This window comes from Rhea pennata, chromosome Z (genome assembly GCF_028389875.1).
Source record: "Rhea pennata isolate bPtePen1 chromosome Z, bPtePen1.pri, whole genome shotgun sequence".
In the NCBI taxonomy this organism is placed as follows: domain Eukaryota; kingdom Metazoa; phylum Chordata; class Aves; order Rheiformes; family Rheidae; genus Rhea; species Rhea pennata.
In genome coordinates this window covers 8,526,434-8,545,844 of record NC_084702.1, presented here as the reverse complement: position 1 = coordinate 8,545,844, position 19,411 = coordinate 8,526,434, and the positions used below count along the sequence as shown (strand labels likewise).

General features: G+C 39.4%; 1 protein-coding gene across 1 annotated transcript in view; it reads left to right on the top strand.

Moving 5' to 3' along the window:
- The window catches only part of DOCK8 (dedicator of cytokinesis 8), an 88,266-nt gene that overhangs the window by 50,476 nt on the left and 18,379 nt on the right, over window positions 1-19,411 (top strand). The window contains exons 22-34 of the mRNA XM_062600643.1: window positions 652-827; window positions 2,579-2,674; window positions 4,043-4,138; window positions 5,040-5,189; window positions 7,643-7,756; window positions 8,823-8,978; window positions 11,126-11,265; window positions 11,848-12,017; window positions 13,633-13,778; window positions 14,492-14,674; window positions 15,421-15,556; window positions 16,168-16,255; window positions 18,555-18,651. Of these exons, the coding sequence (XP_062456627.1) occupies window positions 652-827; window positions 2,579-2,674; window positions 4,043-4,138; window positions 5,040-5,189; window positions 7,643-7,756; window positions 8,823-8,978; window positions 11,126-11,265; window positions 11,848-12,017; window positions 13,633-13,778; window positions 14,492-14,674; window positions 15,421-15,556; window positions 16,168-16,255; window positions 18,555-18,651 (1,748 nt within the window). The remainder of the gene's footprint in view (window positions 1-651; window positions 828-2,578; window positions 2,675-4,042; window positions 4,139-5,039; window positions 5,190-7,642; window positions 7,757-8,822; window positions 8,979-11,125; window positions 11,266-11,847; window positions 12,018-13,632; window positions 13,779-14,491; window positions 14,675-15,420; window positions 15,557-16,167; window positions 16,256-18,554; window positions 18,652-19,411) is intronic.

Here is a 19,411-nt window from a genome sequence, read left to right as displayed (position 1 = left end):
TCCTGTATGTTGGAGCCCATAGTCCTAAAGCCTAAGGAGGTTTCACAGGTGCTTACTCTAAGGATTTACATGATACCATCTTAAATGAGTTACCACCAACCAACTCTGCTATAGGGGGTAATGATGTGTAGGCATCTCCCTCTTTCAAATATTCATTTCAATCTCCTCTCTTAAGGAGCATACAAGCTGGTAAGATTTGTAAAAATCTGAGTTTGTCTATACTTGGAAATAATTTATTCTGGAAAAATAAGGTCCATAGGAAAGTTGGAAACTAGATAAATATTTAGTGAAAGTCCTGCTGGTAGCAGTCCTTGCTTCCCTGACTACTTGGAAGGTGGTGTTAGGGTTTTGTGTTTAGGCATGTGAATCTTCTCTTAATAATAAATTGAAAAGAGTTGACAAAGAAGGAAAGCGCTACTGTCATAGTGCTGCTGCTTTCTTCATTTTTTGGTACTCCATACCTAATCACCCTGTGAGATGTGGAATCCCAAAACATATGCACCTATTTATTCAGTGCCTAAGTAATTTTTTAAGAGAGCAGCTGGTGAGATTTTCAGGAGTGTTGTTCATACTGCCTATGCTGTAGCAGTGCTGATGTGTGTCTCATTAATCCATCCTTTAATCTTAGTTCAAACATCTCCCCATGGGCAGGTGCAGGGAACAATTCTGTTTTGACAGAGTCTCGTTATTACACGTTTGGCCGCACTTCTGCAGTGTCTGTTGGGAGTAAACTCCTGCAGAGCCGAGTGATAAGCTGCAGCAATCCTGACATTACTGTTACCCAGACTGCTGCTGATGAAGAAGTCAAAAATATCATGTCGTCCAAGGTAAGAAAGTCAAATATCTGGAGAACTGTTTAGCCCAAAACCTGGGCTAAGAATCTAGATCTATTCTTTGATGATTGGATTTGCCTCATGTAAACACATTGCACATATCACCAGAAGTATTTGCTGTGCATCTGATTTGGCATGGACACATGTTAAATTCCCTTGCTAAATTCTAATAGCTGTCATTAGTGAAACCAGTAAGATAAGGACTCTGTGTTGTGGCGTAGATGTTCCAGAGAAGGATTTGTTTTTTCTAGGTCCCTCGCACTCCTTATCTTCCTGTTATTTAGATTCTGTTCATATCAGATCCTAGACTGCTCAGAAGAGTTGAGTTAGCTCTCATGGAGTTAGTTTGAGAAAAGGATGCTGGGACTGTACTGGGAACAGGTTCACTTTCTGAAAGGAGTCAAAAAACTCTTGGAAGGGAATCAGTATTTCCAAAATCCATGAATAATTTATTCTTGTTTTTCTTAACTTTTTTTTTTCTCATCACAGAGCCTCTGCCTCATGCTAAATAGTTTTGTGCCAAAGAAAAATTAGGTGTGGTATATGCCAGCAGCCCCTTAATTTGATATTGGCTAAAGTACAGATGCCGTGTTCAGACTTTGTAACAAAGTCTCTCCAAGTATTTAATTTATCCACTGAATGAAACACAAACTTCCTCTGCCTTTCTCAGGCAGAGTGTATTCAATGAATTGCAATATAGGAGAGGACAGCAATGTCTGAGAAGCAGGATTTTGCTACCCTGATTGGCATCTCGTGCTGGTCTACAGCATCCTCTTCTTTTCTTGGATCTCTGTGAGGATGATGTTGCCCAGCTCTCTGGGGAAGACAAAGTCCAGAGATCCACATTCATCAGGAGCTGGGAAAGCCTGCTTCTCATAGAAGCAGAATTTTACTCCTGTGCAAGGAATCTGCTCCTAGCTCCAGGTGCTCCATGGCAGTTTATATCTGCTCCACTCAGAAACGTATTCCCCTTTCCTTTTCTTTGAGTGTTACATAGGTAAATATTGCTTCTCAGGCAGGTTATTTTCACAAACATTTTGAGGTATTTTCTCCATTTAATGACCATGTTCATTTCCAGTTTAAGTGAATAAGAGCTTGTCTTTAACAAATTAAACCAGCAGAACTAGTAAGATTTATAGGCTTTGCCAGTCCATTTGATTTGCTTATAAGGATAAATTATTCTTCCACAGCAGTTTTTCAATAATCTAGACTTGCATTTATTAGCTTTATGAATTTTATTCTCATATACTGTGTCCTACGAAACCCAAAGTTTGAGATTTTTTATTTTTTCCAAATTAATACAAAATTAAAACATTTGATATTACAGCTTTATCACGTTGATAAATGTAGCAATTTACAATGTATGGATGACTACTGCCATTTCGCTGCCTTTTAAATTGACGTTACTTTTAATGGAAGAAATAATCGCAGATTCTAGTTAATTTCAGTTGTAGAGCAACTGGATAAACTTAAAGAACAGTTATCCTTGAAAAGGTAAGTTTAAAGCTTCTGAAAGATAGTTGCAGTACTGAAAGTGGTCACATGATGGCGATGTTGGCATAAGTGTTCACTCTCTTGTGCTTTCTAGTACTCTTCTCCCTCTCTTAGGCAGAGTGGTGGAAAAAAGAGAAGGAAAAAAGAGATGTTTATGTGAACAAGTGTGGATATAGTAACCAAAAAACCACCATTTTTTTCTGATTTTTTCTCTGTTAATTAACTTTATTTCTTTTGACCATTTGCTCCAGCCTGTGGATCACAGCTCCAGTCGGATGTCTTTCTACATTGAAGTGTCAAATGACATGCCAAATGTTTGTGCAAGCCCAAGACCATCCAATAAAAAGGTAGCCTACCACTAAGTGTGATGGCACTCATTAACAAAGCTTGGAGCCTCCTATGATAGCACTAGTAATTAGCACTTCTAGATGAGGATGCAGGCGAGATAGAGCAAAATAACCAGTTTTACTGAATGAGAGATTTATGATGGAGTATTGAATTAATGGGTTAATATTTCCTGAGCATTTCTTTTTCATAGTCTTTAGATTCCTGGTTTGCAGGATAGATTTTGACAAGTAGCAGCTTGCCTCAGTTCTCCCTTTGCTCTCTTTCTCAAAATGTTAATGTCTCTGTCTTTTCATACTGCTATTTCCCCTTGGGCACCTGTCTTTATGTGCTGCAGTAAACTGCTTTCAGAAATCTTTGCCATCTCTTTCTCCTGTCAAAGATGTTCTACTTTTTCCTTTTTTGCAGCTTTGGGAATGCAGAAATTCCTTCTTATCTGAGTATGTATTCCCAGATAGCTTTCTAAGAACATAGAAAATACCATATCAGATAGATAATACTTTCAGAGCTGTAACTTGTGTTTGACATTGATCACAAGAAGTAGCTTTGGGTGAAGAAGTTGGGGTAAAACTCTGCAATGAATGGTTCAGGATTAGAGTTACAGTTAAGAGATTCTCCTTTCTCACTCCTGTAATAGAACTGTACTCCTGCTGGTCAGGAGAGGTTTATATTCATTCTGAACACTGGAAAGATTAATATATCCTATTTAATGTAACCACAGACTTAGGAATATCTGTAGCTCTATTGTTTACCAGAAATAGAAAATAGACATGGAGAGTATGGACAGTAGACATTTAGTCCAGATTTGAGCTTTCTAAAAGTTTAGATCATTAAGATCAAGGATCTTGTGATCAGATCTAACTGCAGAGTATTGTTCCCAAGCAGCAACATCTGTAAAAGCCCTGCTGTAGTTGTTCCTGTGTCCTTCCTGTTACGACAGACACAATCTTGCTTCGGCCTTCTTCCAGAAACACAAATGCACTGAATGGAAAGGCTTTGAATCCCAGTAGGATGGAGGAACTTAACTGTTCCCTATCATGAACACAGCCCATGGATTGAGGCTAGACCAAGGGCATTTCCTGGTTTGTGTGTCCAGGGTTATGGATCCACACAAAAGGGGATCACAAAGCTCATTTGCCACTAGCACTCCTGATACATTATTTTGGGTCAGATTTGCCTCCTTATCCTACAGGGATGTCCAGACATCACCATCCAGCTGCTGATTTTCCACTGTGGGATAGTTCCCCATCCTCACTCTCACCTAGGCTACGGGTGAGCCTGGTTTGAAGATGTAGGAGTTGGGAGGAGGTTGAAACTGGAAGAGATTTTGGTGAGAAGCCTTTTTCCAATATCTTGTGTTTATATCCTAGCATTTCCATGAGGAGCTGGCACTGCAGATGGTGGTCAGCACGGGCATAGTGAGAGAATCTGTCTTCAAGTACGCCTGGTTCTTCTTTGAGCTCCTGGTAAGATTCATCAGTACTATTTTATGGCAAGCTGGTAATGCAATATAGCATGTACACCAGCCACAGATTTAGATGGATCATTAGCTCTTCAGTTGTCAAACCCCCGTAGGACAAGAGAAGTTTCTGCCACTTACATTCCATTTAAAAATAGGTTTGTGGCACAAACGTGGATTATCCTTCTCATGTAAATTTTCCAGAAGTTCAGGTATGCTTGTATCATGCAATTGGTTTCATGAGGAAGTTACCAGGAGCCCTGGATAGCAGAGGTACACCAGAAGAATGCTCCAAATTCATCGTCATTTCCTACTGGCAGCCTGTGAAGGCAGAGTCTTGCATAAATTACATGCACAGTGATTCACATCTTGCAGAAGGCTGAAAGACAAAGGGCAATCTGAGCCCTTCCTTCCTTTTCTGTGAATACCTGTTGTTGTCTTCTCACAGGCTACTGTTGCAAGGCTCCTCAAACTCAGAGTTTCACAGAGCCCTGAGTTGCCTGATGTCACTGGAAATTGTTTTGACATATAGGTTTCTACTGCCAGCATATAAACCATCCACCATGAGGCCAAGGAGTAGGAATTCATTCCAAAATTTTCGCTCTCTGTCTGTCATCATGAAGGGCAAAAGGTGAAAGCTGCAGATTTTCAGAGCTGCAGAAAGAGGGGACAGTCGAGAGTGATCCTGACTTTAAGTGCTGAGAGTAGAGCCAGCTGAGAGAACATGAACAGGGATCAGTGTCTGTACACATTTGAGTCGTAGGGCCTCAGTTGTTGCTGCCAAAAGCATAGGATTAATCACAACAGTTCTGAGAAGACGTAAATGATTACAGATTCTGAAAAAAAACAAGTACAGAGTCTAACTCCCATAGCTTTACTTCAGGTTTGGGTTTTCTTGTGTTTTGCAGATAAAGAGTATGGCTCAGTACGTTCATAACATAGAAAAGCAAGACAACCCAAGAAGAAGTCGGTTCTCTGATCGCTTCAAAGATGATATTACCACTATTGTTAGCGTGGTTACTTCGGAGATTGCTGCACTTTTGGTCAAACAGCAGAAGGTAAATGTTTGAAGTAAACACCCTATTGCTCCTTGCTGCTCAGCATGTGTTATGCTGAGCCGTGTTTAGCCCCAGCTCACCTTCAGAAGTGTCATGAGTCTAAAACTGAGGCTGTGGTCTCACATATACCTTAAGCAAGTGCTGGTAGGTGTTAGGGCTAGTCTTGTGCTCCCCTGGCAAGCGGTTCGTTCTCACAAAGATCAGCTCCCCAGCCTGCTTCATTGTGTCACTACCCTGTACAGCAGCACGAAGGAAGGACAGGGTATGGGAGGGAACAGTCCACTAGACAGGGAAGATGGGATTCCCTCTTTCAGCAACCGTGCTGCTTTAGGCCGGGTCAGCCATGGCATCAAATTGCAGCATGTGTATGGCTTATTCCTTTCATTTCCCTTTCCTGGTACCCTCATTCCGACGGCATATCATTTTATTTCATGTTTGGCTTCATTAATTGCAGTGGGATTTTTAAATAAGAGAGCTGTGCTCTTCTTGAGGTTTGCAAAATCCAGCCACAAATGATCTAAATGATCACAAGTGATCTCTTCCTTAAAGAGACCGTGGTCACTTGAGACTCGAAGACAAGAAATAAACCTTAAACCCCATGTAATTCTTCCTCGTCTTTCCTTTCTCTGTATTTTAATAGGTTCCATTGTTATATTGGATTATGAAGTTGAAAGGATTACAAAATGTAACTTAAATATTAACATTAATACTATCAGGTTACATCATTGACGTCACTCCCCTATGGCTAACATAAAAGCTAAAGCCATGGGTATACATTGGGTGACTGTTTGCTCAGTTGCTGCATCTGGCTCATTTTTATATGCCCCGAAGCAGCCAAATGCACTGTGCTGGCACAGCTGTGCGTTCTGCCACAGGGAAGACCAGGCTGGAGGACTGACCTGCCTGGGTCATTTTTCACCCAAGACTCCTGATCCAGCTCACCACACCTGCCCAGCTGGGCTGTCACAGAGCAGAGAATGGAAAGGGCCAAGAACAGACCAAGGAGAGAGGGGAACGGGAGAAGTGATTGTCACGGTCCCCTGTGAAGCTGCTCCTGAAGCTTCACCCTTTGTTTAATCATGCGGTTTGCCTTCATGCTAGCCACGTACAGAGAAATGGTTTGCATGGAATGTCTGCATAAACTGTCAACAACGTATATTTAAAAATGTTGTATGATACAAGTTTGTGAGAGTAAAAAAAAAAGTTAACAAAACTTGTAGGTTTTGCTTGAAACTATTTGACAGCAAGTAATGTTTTACAACTCTTGACAAGAAAGACACTTGTTTATGGACTGTTAATTCAATCCAAATTTGACAGAGTGAGTGTAAAAAGCTCAACTGTGAGAGACTTCCATGTGTGTAAATCACATTGCTGGGTCTGCAGAAGTAAAACCATTAGAGCAACAATAGATAATACATTTGTGATTTTTACAGACCATGCAGTAATAGTCTGTATTTTCCAATACACTGTTGGGCGGGTTAGATTGTCCTGAAGTTCTACTGTCTTATCTTAGCATGTCCAGTAAGCTAGTGAAAATTTGATTTTTTGTTTCAGTACAGTAGAAAAAAAATCTATGGTAGATTCCAGATCTTGGGAAATGTATTTTTTGCTGAACAAAACAAAAATGTTGAAAATGACAAAATAAGCTGGTTAAAGCACTGAAGTGCTGCACACCTGCTCTCACTAGTCTGCGTCACTGAAAGTGGGAATGTTTTCTGCAGTCAGCTGCCCTATCATCCTTGAGTGAACCCGTCTGGGATCTGAACTTCAGTTGTGTGCAGATCCCTGAGGCACCTCCACAAGTTCTTCTTGGTGAATGACATTTACTACCAAGATTTTACAATTTAAATTGCTATGTTTGAAACAACTGTAGCTTTATTTTAGGGGATATATGGAATTCTTTGTGATTTTTACCTGGAGGTTGCCTATCTCTGGTAATCAGGCCAATTATAAATATAAAAGAGCTTAGCTGCTAAATCATAAACCTACAGAAGTACATTCTTAGTATTTTTCTAACTCAGGAGAGCCAATGCAGATTTTTCTTAATATCTTAAAGTAGCTTTTTATTTTGTGTGTATAATATAGTTTTTTTTAAATGTTAATGCTCAATTTAAGAAAATGCATACAGGATTTAAGCCATATGAAGTTCACAACAGGTCTCAAATTCCATTTCAGTGCTGTCATTCACAAGACCTGCACAACTAAACTCATTCATTCTTCCTGTGATATTCTCCATAAACAACAACTGTTGAAATAATTCAGAGGAGTAATTTGCGTAATTTTAGCAAGTGAAGTAAATTAGAAAAGAGAAACAATCTTGTCTAGCCTGTTGCACAATATGTTCCTTGGAGCTGTCACCTACATCATTTTTAAATGATTCTGAGAAATTTTCTGCCTTTTCATGAGTCTTATACGTCATAACTGCATATCATTTTTTTCTTTTTATAATAAAGGAAAGTGAGCAAGCAGAAAAAATTAATATCAGCCTGGCATTTTTCTTGTATGATCTTCTTTCCCTAATGGACCGAGGATTTGTGTTTAATCTCATCAAACATTATTGTAATCAGGTAGGCATCATGTGTGATTGTGATTGCGTTTGGCTTAAGCGCAGTCTTGTGTTCTGTTCTGTTTGCCTCATTTATCCATCAAGATCCTCTGAACTGTGTTAAAGACCAAGGTAAATTTTCTATTTCCTGTTGTATATGCAGAGGCTTTAAATCTCTCTTGATTTGTAGTCTGCAGAAAAATTTTGAGGTTAAGAGTCTTTTAGAAATGTCATACCCTTGCACAGCTGCAGAGCATCCATGAACCTACTTTTCATGCTCTCCTCTTTTATAACTCTTAGCAGCAGGGTCTGCAGATCACCAGTAAAAAATCGCACAGAGCAGGGTTGCACTGCTCCTGGGTTACCCTCCCTGTTAGTTCTAGCAGGTTTTGGTCTCCAACTCTTCCAGAGCACTGCTGTGATGGGGCAATATTTAGGTTGACTGTTCATTCAAAAGGATCCATCTCTATCTTCTTGCTTCACAATTCTCCAAATATTAAAAATAGATTACATTTCTGGAATGTTAGTGTATTGTTATATTTTAGGGGTAAAGTTTACTTTCCATCTTATGACCCAATATGTTTGTTGTGGCTTCTCTGCCAGAAGAAGGCCAAGCTGTCAGTTGATGGTGGCTAGGAGAACTCCAGGACCAGGCCAGCTCAATTTCTTATGATAACCCATGGAAATGAAACAGGATAAGATCATGGGTGCACCGTGCTGCCTAGCAGGTCTTTTGATGAGTTTGCCATGGACTCAGCAAGGTTGTATTTGTTTTTAAGGTCATTTTGATGTTATGCAAAAGTGGAAATTAATATATATTTTTCTTTTGGGAGGAAAAGAACAGTTGATCCTCTCTTGGGAAATCAGCCAGGGGTGAAGGGGTCAAGCAGCACCACCACTGCCAATAAAAAGCAGCTAATGGATCAAATGAGTTAAGTGTGGGGGGAAAGAGCATTTTATTGCATGTTGGGCTGCTTGACTATTTCTACTAAACTAGGTGTTTCTATTTCAGGTGGAGTATTTCACTGTGTGGTCATTTAAATAACATACCCCTGTTACATGACACTTTTTTCGGTTTGCTTTTCTAGCTCTCGAACAAGCTCAATTCACTCTCCACCCTGATTTCCATGAGACTGGAGTTCCTGAGAATTCTCTGCAGCCATGAACATTACCTCAACTTGAATCTATTCTTCATGACTTCAGCTTCTGCTCCAGCATCCCCTTCTCCCTCCCTCTCCTCCCAGGTAGGCATCCATCAGACAATGTTGCATGGCTTCCACATGAAGCACATACACAGGGAAAGACTGGTGTTGCTCTGTGTTCAGTTACTTGTTTTAGATTTAATCAGTCACTCTTCGACCAGGGAGACCAAATTCCTTGATATAAGAAAAGGGTGGAAGAGTAAAGACTAAAGGCATATTACCACAAAACTAGAACTACACAAGTTAAAACTTGCTGTGGCACAGGTATGTTTGTGATAAATCCTATTTACATAGCTTTTTACACAGTATTTGCACAACTCTAGACTTCTTCAATGTCAGGGCTTCCCACTGTCAAACCTAGCCACAGAATTCACAAAAATATTCGATAGAGAAACTTGTCTAGCATGCCACACACTTTATACCTGGTCTTATGCTCTTCTCCCCTACATTCTGCGGAGGTGGTACCTTACTTTGACCACAGAGTAGACTACCTAATAAAGAGTGGTAGCCTGCCTCTTTTCCACATCAGTGTGGTCTTCTAGAAGCCAGTGCTAGGCTGAAGCATTTCAGTTCAGTGCCTCGTAATTGCTACAGTCCTGGGAGGGAGTAGAAGTGGACCCAAAGCTAACAATCCTTTTTAAGTGTCACTGCCAAAGACCTGGTTGGATACTAAGACTACCATATCTCATGTCTTAATGGTACCAACAAGTTGATACTAGTGAATAATATTTTCCTAAAGGTGTTCATGGTCTTTAAAATAGAGCTTGAAGGTTTCAGAGTCTTTTTTTTTTTTTTTTTTTTTTTTTTTTTTTAATGCTGATCTTGGATGCCAATGATCTAGAAATGAGATTCCTCTTATGGAAAAACAGAACAAAACAAACCCACAAAATTCCCAAGCCAAAAGTTTACACAGCTTTTTCTGCTTTAGAAGTAACTTATAAAGCACAACCTACGCAAATCAATAGCGCTTTTGTGGCCCTTACATGATTTAATACAGTAGCTGGCCACCTTAGCAGTAATTCTGCTCTGTCTGCAGGAGTGCTGCCCAGCTAGAGTTAGGTTTCCAGTAAGAAATGTGGCCTTGTGAATAAATCTTTTGGAATTCTTGAGGCAAGGCCAAATATGTTCCCTTAATTCACTTAACTAGGTGCTCTGCACCTTAGCATTTTCCCGCACACAGTCAGTGTCTGTCTATTTGAGGTCTAAATGGGAGTGTGTTTTAGTGTGTAGATCCAAAATTTGGGGCTGCTTAGAGATGTGAGTTTCATTTGACCCAAAATACTGTAAGAGAGCTGTAATAGTATTGTGCATTGCTACTTCATGTGTTTGCTTTCTGGGACTGTTCCTAGATGACTGGCAGAAATATTGGGAGAGAATATTGAACAATATAAATTAAAAGCGAATTTTGGACTCATAAAGCTCTGCAGCTGCACTGCAAAGTAAAGTCTAAGAGTTATACTCACCTGATCATGGGACAAAAACATTCCAAGTGACCTGTGGCACAGACCTATGATTACAGGAGCTAAAAAGTTCACAACACAAATATAGCAGCAACTTTCCATTCCTGGACTGGCTGTATATCAGTCATAGCCATAAGTTACTGCAGTCTGAAGGCTGCTCTAAATTATGCCAGCTGCCAGCGAGCTCAGCCAAGGATTTCCAGAGTAAAGGGAAACACTGTTCATACCTCCTTCACACCTGACCTTACTTTCATACTAGATATTGTGGATGCTGAAAAAAGACACAGTGCAAAGTCTTGGACATCCAAAGTCCTCCCTCCTCTGAGGACAGTTTCCTATGAGAAATTTCCTATGGGAAAAACAGCCTAAAGTTGCTCTCTAACAGTAAGAGCAATGTAAACTGTCCTAAACTTGGAGGAGATTCTGATTTTGTACCCTATCTGAACTAAGAAATAGAGGTGAAAATGTTACATCTCAAAAAATGTCAGATGAATTGCTTGTACAGAACTGGAAAGATGAGATTGCATCCTAGCAAGCAACTTGTTTGAAACTGGAATTTTTTAATTTTCTGTTCAGATATTTTCCTCCAAAATATCTGACCTTCTTTCAAAGTCTGTGCTATGTCTCTGATAGGATGTTCCGTTAGTTACGTGGACTGTCATTACAACATTGTTAGGGAGCTTTCATTTTGGTGATCATTCTTTGAATACTTCTAAAATATTTTTGCAGAATTCTAGCTCCTGCTCTAGTTTCCAAGACCAGAAAATTGCTAGTATGTTTGACCTTTCATCAGAGTATCGTCAGCAACACTTTTTGACCGGGTTACTCTTCACTGAACTGGCAGCAGCGCTGGACACAGACAGCGAAGGGTAGGTACCCACACTGAATGGAGTTGAATGCACTGAAAACCATGTGGTAATAATGTTAGTTACAGTTGTAAGACAGAACATCCTCAGCCTTTGACATACAATGGGTGAATTCCTACAAAGCCTCTTTGGTTCTACTTCCATAAGCAAATATTAGTGTGTGAACTTCCATGAAAGCTCATATCAAACTAAACATCCATTGCCGAAATTCTCACTTGAGTAACAAGTCGGTTGTGTGGACTTGGCTGACTTTGAACAAAAGGAAATGAGAGAATGATCTTCACCATCCTTTCAGGTGGTACAGAAGGAAAAAGAGGTCTTCTCTAAGCACATATCTTCACCATGTTTATTTTTTCTAGGATATTTGAAAGACTTGAAAGTTACCTTTGATTTGTGGTGAGTTAATCTGGAAATATCTATGTTTTACAATGAACATTGTTTTCTGTTCAGAGTGGAAGGGGTTAACTAATCAATATTGGTGTATTAGTTTTGTTTCCATGTCCATTCTGTTTCTTATACCTTTGATTTAGAAATAATTTGTACATGATCCACTAATGAAGCTTGTGCTTGTTTTTCTGTTAACAGGATTAGCAAGGTGCAAAAAAAAGCTGTTAGTGCTATCCTTAGCCTGCTGAGTTCGCATGACCTAGACCCACGTTGCTCCAAAAAAGAGGTGAAGATTAAAATTGCAGCTCTCTACCTCCCTTTAGTTGGGATCATTTTGGATTCACTGTCACAACTCCACGATTTTACAAGTAAGATCTTTTGTCCTTCGTCTTTTTCAGCTTCTTAGAGTGACTTGTCAAAATAATCTGACTGTCAAATGTAAAATACATTTCCCTAAGTGCAGAAGTTCCCCACAGTGTTGCAGGGGTGAACATTTCTTTGCTTGGAAGTAAGCTGGATTTTTACAGATGGGAAAGCTTCAGTGTTCTTACTTCATTAGCAAATGATAGACCAAAGGTGTATCTATATACACTGCTGCCTTTATCTTAGTATAAATACTGTGACTGCAGAATAAGTTTGCCAGATCTGCAAGAAATGTTAAGATATTAATAGATTTAACATACAATATAGAAAAAAAAGAATATAGTAACAGCATGTTATATCACAGTTAAAGAAATTAGATTTTGTTCTTTCCACCTTTTTCTATTACTCTTCAGATTCTTAAATTAATCTCAGGCAAATGTAATCATCATACACAAAATATATTTTTCTTAACTTTTATAGCTATAAATTTTGGCCAGAATCTCTAAGCTTTTTAAAACATTATTATCTAAGCTATTTCCTTGCATATGTTCTTATGAAACTGGAGAAAGCAGGAATCTGGTGTTTTTTTGTGAGATAGCAGATCTCTGCTACTTTGAAACCTACCCTTTACTCTCATAAAGAAATTAAAGGCTATACAAGAATGATATAAACTTTGAAGAATATACTTCAATCACTAGTTCTGAAAATGTTTTACATATAGATGTCTGAACAAAATGCTGTGAATGTATTTAGCCCTCACAGTACCAGAGGGCATTTCACAGTACCATTTTCAGAGCATAAAAGCATTTATTGCACATTGACTAATCAGATTGCACCACGCTCCTCTAAGCCAAGTGTTATTCTTATACCACAGATGAAAATGAGAGAGAGTGAGGAGACCTAAGTGTACCAGTATGACTAGCTTTTAGAGTGTCTTTCTTTCTGAATGTCTATCATGAGATGCTGCTGACTTACTTCTGAACATGCTGAGTTTGGGTGGTCACTCACCTTCTCTGAAAACCAGGTCTTCTAAATCACAAAGCCGACACTCAGGAGATTTTTATAATGCTTAGCTATAAATGCATTTATTTGCTGAGGATGATGTTAAGAACTAGTGGGGAATAGAAGCGGTCAGATGCTTGAAATTAAACTTGTCCTTTAAACCACCAGGCAATACCGGTGCTGTGAGCCATTAGCAGACTGATATACCTTGCTGAATATCCCCAAGCCAGTGCATGGCTTTGATGCTGATCTTTTTGCCTGGGATGGAACAGGATGGCTCCGTCTGAGCTGATGAAACATTGAACTTTAGAGCCAGCCTCACGTTTTCTCCTGCCTTTGCTTTTAAACTAGCTTTTCTGAAAAATCTAGAGCTTATTGGACTCATCTTCTTTTCCCACATTTATTTGAATAATTTGGAAGTCTTTTCACATAGCTGCAAAGTGTCCTGTTAATGCTGTGCCTCTTTTGCTCCTTGATGCATTAGACAGACCAACAGGCTCAGAGATGGACACACCAGTTGTTCTACCTGATAACAGAATGGAGGACTATGAAATGTGAAAGTATAACATCAACGACTGTGTTTTTCCCCACAGTCCCACTGAGCTATTTCAAATCTAGTTTCAGATGCCCGAGGTGGAAAGGGGCGTACTGGCAATCCAGAAGAAGAACAAGAGTCTGCAGGTGCGATCAATCAAAATGTGGCCCTTGCCATTGCAGGGAACCAGTTCAACCTAAGGAGTTCTGGAATATCTCTGATGTCCCTGGTATGTCTAGGGCTTTGCGAGTCTCCTTGTTTGTGTCTGCTTTTGTCTTTCAGTGTTTTGTACTTATTATCTTCTCTTCTGGCTAACAGCTAGGGTCACAAGAAATTACTTTCTCATTTCCTCCAGTCCCTAAAAGAGTGCTTTATATTCCTGGTGTTGTCTCCTACTCTTCGCTTCCAGTTATTTAACTTCTCCTTCATCAAGAGTGGTTCCATGTTTTCTCCCATGTGCCTATCTCCATTTCTACACCCAATGTAGTCTCATTTCTGGATCATCAAATGACACTCATTCCTCCACTGCCTCCCAGTTCTGGGGTCACCTGAATCCATGGATTCATGACTTAGGATCCCCCTTTTTCCTCCATTTCTTTCTTTATAGTTGTTTTTATCTTCAATGTATTTCACTGACACAACTGTATAGCTACAGAATCTTTCTCTACATTAATTTCTAAGGAATTTCTGAGGAAATTTATGCATGTACATCTGGCCAGCAATACTTCTGTGCTGCTTCCTCTCTTTTCACTTGCATGCGACTGGCCTTGCTGTTACTAATTGCACAGACATAATTTTCAAAAAATAATGATCAGTATAATCTAGAACTTAAGTCCAATCCTGAGATTTGACTACACCGAAATTTAAATAATGCTTCTTGATTTGAATAGCCTTTCTCCTCTTTTTCTTCTTTCAACTGACATTTTCCTTATCTGCTCCTAGCCCTATAGACAGAATACTACATTAGGTCCTGATACTACTCGCAACCTTTTGATCTGTTTCCTCTGGATCATGAAAAACGCTGATCAGAACCTCATACAAAAATGGATTGCAGACCTTCCATCCATGCAACTGAACAGGATTTTAGACCTCCTCTTCCTCTGTGTCTCATGCTTTGAGTACAAGGTACATGAAATATGGCCTGATTTTGTTGCACTAATTTCTTTTTATTCTTTCTCTCTGACTGTCCTAGGGAAATCTGTGATTGGCAAGAATTAAATTAGCTCTTTTCTAATCTATGCTACAAGCAGACAAATTAATTCAGATAAAGTAACTGACTCTACCCTTCAAGCAAAATGGAGCCAAAACCTTTGCAGAAGTCCCATGAAGTTGCTTTTAAATTGCTGTACTATTTTTCCTTTTCCTAGAAATTTGAGGAACACTTTGTTTTAGATGTTGTAGGAATAACTATTTCAGGTGTTCTACGAATCTATAGACATGTCTAATTTACCAATATTTTCCACCCACGAAGGGAGATAAACAGTTGCTGCTGTCAGCTCTGGAGTTGTTCTGTTCACACTCTACCACTTTCAGAGTGAGGTGGTGGTAGGTGATCCTTTGGTTAAGATTTGTGCCTGAGCATCAGGACTCTCTGACACAGCCTTCTGAAATAGATCAAACAACTTCCTCTTCGTGCTTCAGTTTCTCTCTCTGAAGCACTGAGCTACATCTTGGTGTTTATTAGCAGTACATGTATTGCTTCTTTCTGCATCTGCAACCTTTAATTAATCTTTTTACACTAGTCAGTCATATTCACTGCTTCTTGCCTGCTGTCCAGATCTTTATCGTCGTGTCTGGTCTGTTGATATAATTTGGGTTCACGTTCAAAGATGGAGGCACTGGTGCTAATCACTTTTTGACTTTACTTTCAGGGCAAACAAAGCTCAGATAAAGTTAGCACTCAAGCACTCCAGAAGTCAAGAGATGTTAAGGCCCGATTAGAAGAGGCTTTACTGAGAGGTGAAGGAGCCAGAGGAGAAATGATGAAACGCTGCAGAATACCAGCTGGTACTTCCTCCCACTCTTTCCCATGACTTTTGAGAGGATTTCAAGAGGTTATAGATATAAATGTCTTTGTTGCCTTTTATGCACACTGCCCATTCTTAACCTTTTATTTTTGTCCCTGTCCTTCTGTTGCAGATCCTTTTTTTGGATTTGTGATGAATAAAAATATCATTAGACTTTACCCGTGCTGTAGTTAGGACTGAGCTCTTCTCAGCTGAAAAGTATGAGGCCAGCTAAGACATTTTAAGACGTTCTAATGAATTGTGTTAGTGTCTAATCAAAAGCCAATTGTGTAAGTGTCTAATCCTGTCAAAACTATCAGTAAGAACAAACTGCTGATAGCAAAACAGTCTTTTTTATTTAATAAAGGGATTTACTTGTTTTTTTTTTTTTTTTTGATCTTTGAATACATCTATAACCAAGCTAATGTTTTAATAGTCCTAAGCGAAAAAATGATGGGGCCCTGTCCTTTGACTAGAGCCACAAGGCCATCGTGTCAATGGTTTGAGTTTTGACAGGCTGCTACAGAAATGTGGCTCCCTCTTTGGAGGAGCTGTCAGACTTCAGATGTTCCCCCTTTGCTTTAATCTTACTGATATGTGTTGCACTTCTAGGGAATGACAGATCAGTGGGGCTAAATGAAAACCTGCGATGGAGAAAAGAGCAGACTCACTGGCGACAGGCAAATGAGAGACAAGATAAGTAAGTCAGTGAATAAATATATGTCGCCTTCATTAGAACCAAGCTGTTTGTGGTTTTTAATATGTTTTCCTCTTTCTTCTGGGATGGTTTTATTATGAAATCAGCAGTTTGAATCCTTTTCTTCTTCTGTCAAAGCGGAAATAAATAAAAAATGTTTGTGTGGCAGAAGGATCTCACTGTTGCTATGATGCAATAAAGAGGTCATAAATAGTTGAATGAGATATTTAAATGGTTATCTACACACTTTTCCATTTGATTATCAAAATAGGAAACAGTAGTCATTGATAGATGTCATATCAAATACTCTGCTGAGGCCTGATATGACATTTATTTTGGTGTTCCCATGGTTCCCGCTATGTACAATATTGTGATATAAGTTTTGCCTCACTAATAGTATATCAGTATATTTCACCTTATCAGCTCTATATGGTAGTAGACAAATCGATGTCCAGATTTACAGAAAGCTACATTTTTGGGAAACATTTGTGTTTACTAGTAGTATTTTTATATGGTATGTGCCAAGTTTCTGTAAGTAAAGAATTTGTTGTTTTTCCCTAAAGGAGATGTGCCATTTTTCCATATGCTTGAATTTTGATTATCTAAAAGGGCTACTGCGTGGCCTCTTGCCAGTAGAACTGTTGTGAGCACCAGTGATGTCCTTCACCATATTTTAAACTGAATGCAGAGCACTGGCTTTATTCTGATTTTTGCATGAGTGGATCGTGCTCTGCTAGGCAACTATGTTGTTGCCACACGGCATCTTTGGAACATACAGATTATTATTTTGGAATCTATATGAATTTGTAAAGATAATCCCTGTGCCTGCTGTGTACCTGTTTGGAAGACAATGCAGATCCTGTGTGAATGTTCTTATTTTGCCTTGAAAGCCCTGTTTGCTTCCTCTCAACCGATTTAAATGAAGTCAGAGTAAGCCAGTCATCAAGCAACAGCTCTACAGCATCTCCTTGCAGTTCAGTTAAACCACTTGAAATATAACTTTCGGATAAATGAGTACAACTCTGCATGTTGTCGAGGCCTCTCTGTTCTCCCTTGTGATACCACTGTGGTATCCAAACACTTTGCCCTCATCCTTTGTGGATCCTATCAGTGTATGTCCCATGAGCAAGGTGTTTGAAGATTAATACATGGCACAGCAAATTTGCATATGCATGTTCTTCAGCCTCATTCAGCCTGCTTCTCCTTGTAACCGTTGTCACAGTTATAAGCTAAGAATCGTGTTGGAGAGGATCTAATCAGCATGGTTAATGTGCAAGGCTGAGTGGTTGCTGGAAATTGTTCAAAGGGTTATGCTGTTTGCTTAATTTGTGCAGTTCTCATTCACACATATTTGGTAATTCCTGGCTTGATTATAGCATTGACCTTTTGGTAGGACCTTCTGTTCTTCATTACTTTGAATAATTGTAATTAATCACCATATGACTGTCCTGATTTCCTTTCCTAGTGCTCTGTAAAATTATCTGGCTGTCTGTAAAGGATGCCTCATTACTTTTATGGATTTCCTTTTGGGTGAAACTCTCACCTGGCTGGGTAGGAAATGTAAGCAAATGTAGCAGAAGAATTACAGAATTTGAGCTGACTCAGAAACCTGATTGAGAGAACGTTCCTGAAGCTGAAGGGTAGAAATGCACCTTTGGACCTGTGGCCTGAGTCAGAACAGCTCTAATCTAAAGTCTCAGAAAGCAGCTTCTAGCTATGCAGGAGCCCTTTTCTGGGCAGTTTAAGGAAAAGAACAAATCCTCTTCTTTTTGTTTCTGACTTAGGAGGGATCACTGAAAATACATTTTTGTTAGAAACTGTTCCTTAAGCTCAGACTATTGAACTGTACATTAAGTACTGCTGCTAGGGCATTGAAACAATTTCTCCTTTTCAAAAGCCTACTAATTTACTGTATTTTTCTCTGGAAGCGTTAGAAAAGTTGCTTCTATTCTGGGTTTTGGTGTTGTGTTGCAGGCAACGCATTAATTTCAGAACTGGTATTGAGGGTGAAGGAATTGTTTCATAGATGGCTATTGTGCAAGCAGCAGCATCTATTTGAACTACCCTATCTATTTGAACTACTAGAGGTCTAGTTGTCAGGCATCCCCTTTGGAATTTGTGACAGCCCTCCTTGTTTGACCTTCAAGTTCTTAAACGCCCGTGAAGACTGTTTTCATTCTTTGACTCTATGGCGTTATTCAGAATGCTATCTTTTGTATTTTGCCTTTGTTGCCTTTGTTTAGTAGGTCATCTAGCTCCTGTGGTACTCACTATATGCTTTAATTAGAGCGTCTTTTTGCAGGACAAAAGCTGAGCTAGATCAAGAAGCTCTGATCAGCGGAAACTTGGCAACTGAAGCTAATCTGATCATTCTCGATATACAAGAGAATATCATCCAGGTGAGAAACTGCAGAGCTTGCTTTCTACCAGTCCCAGCAGCTCCAGAAGCAAGTGGAAGAAAGATTCATTTCTCCTTTTGTTTCCTAGGCAGTATAAATTGTTTTAATTAAACATCTTCTGTAAACTTGTATAATCTTGAAGAGAGAAGCATAAGGTATGAGGGAAAAGGAATCTGAAGACGAAATGTTGCCTGTCTTATCCTGTTGCTACAAATCCCATCTTTGCACCAGTGTAAATAAAGGAAAAATTCACTCCTTTGGCTTCAGTAGGTGTTGCAGAAAACCATTTCAACTGTCTTCCTATGAAACTGAACTTTAGAGAGGATAGGGGGGCAAAAGCTTTATTTAGGTTGGGAATATATATGAAGGTATTAGTAGTTTGGAACTGGCCTGCTGGATTGCCTTAGATAATACTCTGCATGATCCTGTAAAAAAAATCAGGATTTAACCTTGACTCTCTCAGAATGCTCAGTACAGGAAAGACTATTTCACTTTCGTGGAGCCCTTTCAGAGACAGATGTGCTTCCATAGAGCAGTGTGAAGGACCTATACCTTAACTTCTAGCAGTCAAGTGCAGCAAAATTTCACAGGGCCATTGTTGGCAGTGGAACTAGAATATTTGACCAGACCAAGACATGGCCTCCTGGTTTAGGAAGGAGACTCCAAATTCACAGGTATGGGAGTACTGCTCTTGGAGCAGCATACCTATTCATATATAATGAGGGAAAATTTTGCTTTTGGAAACCTGCTACTAGAAAAG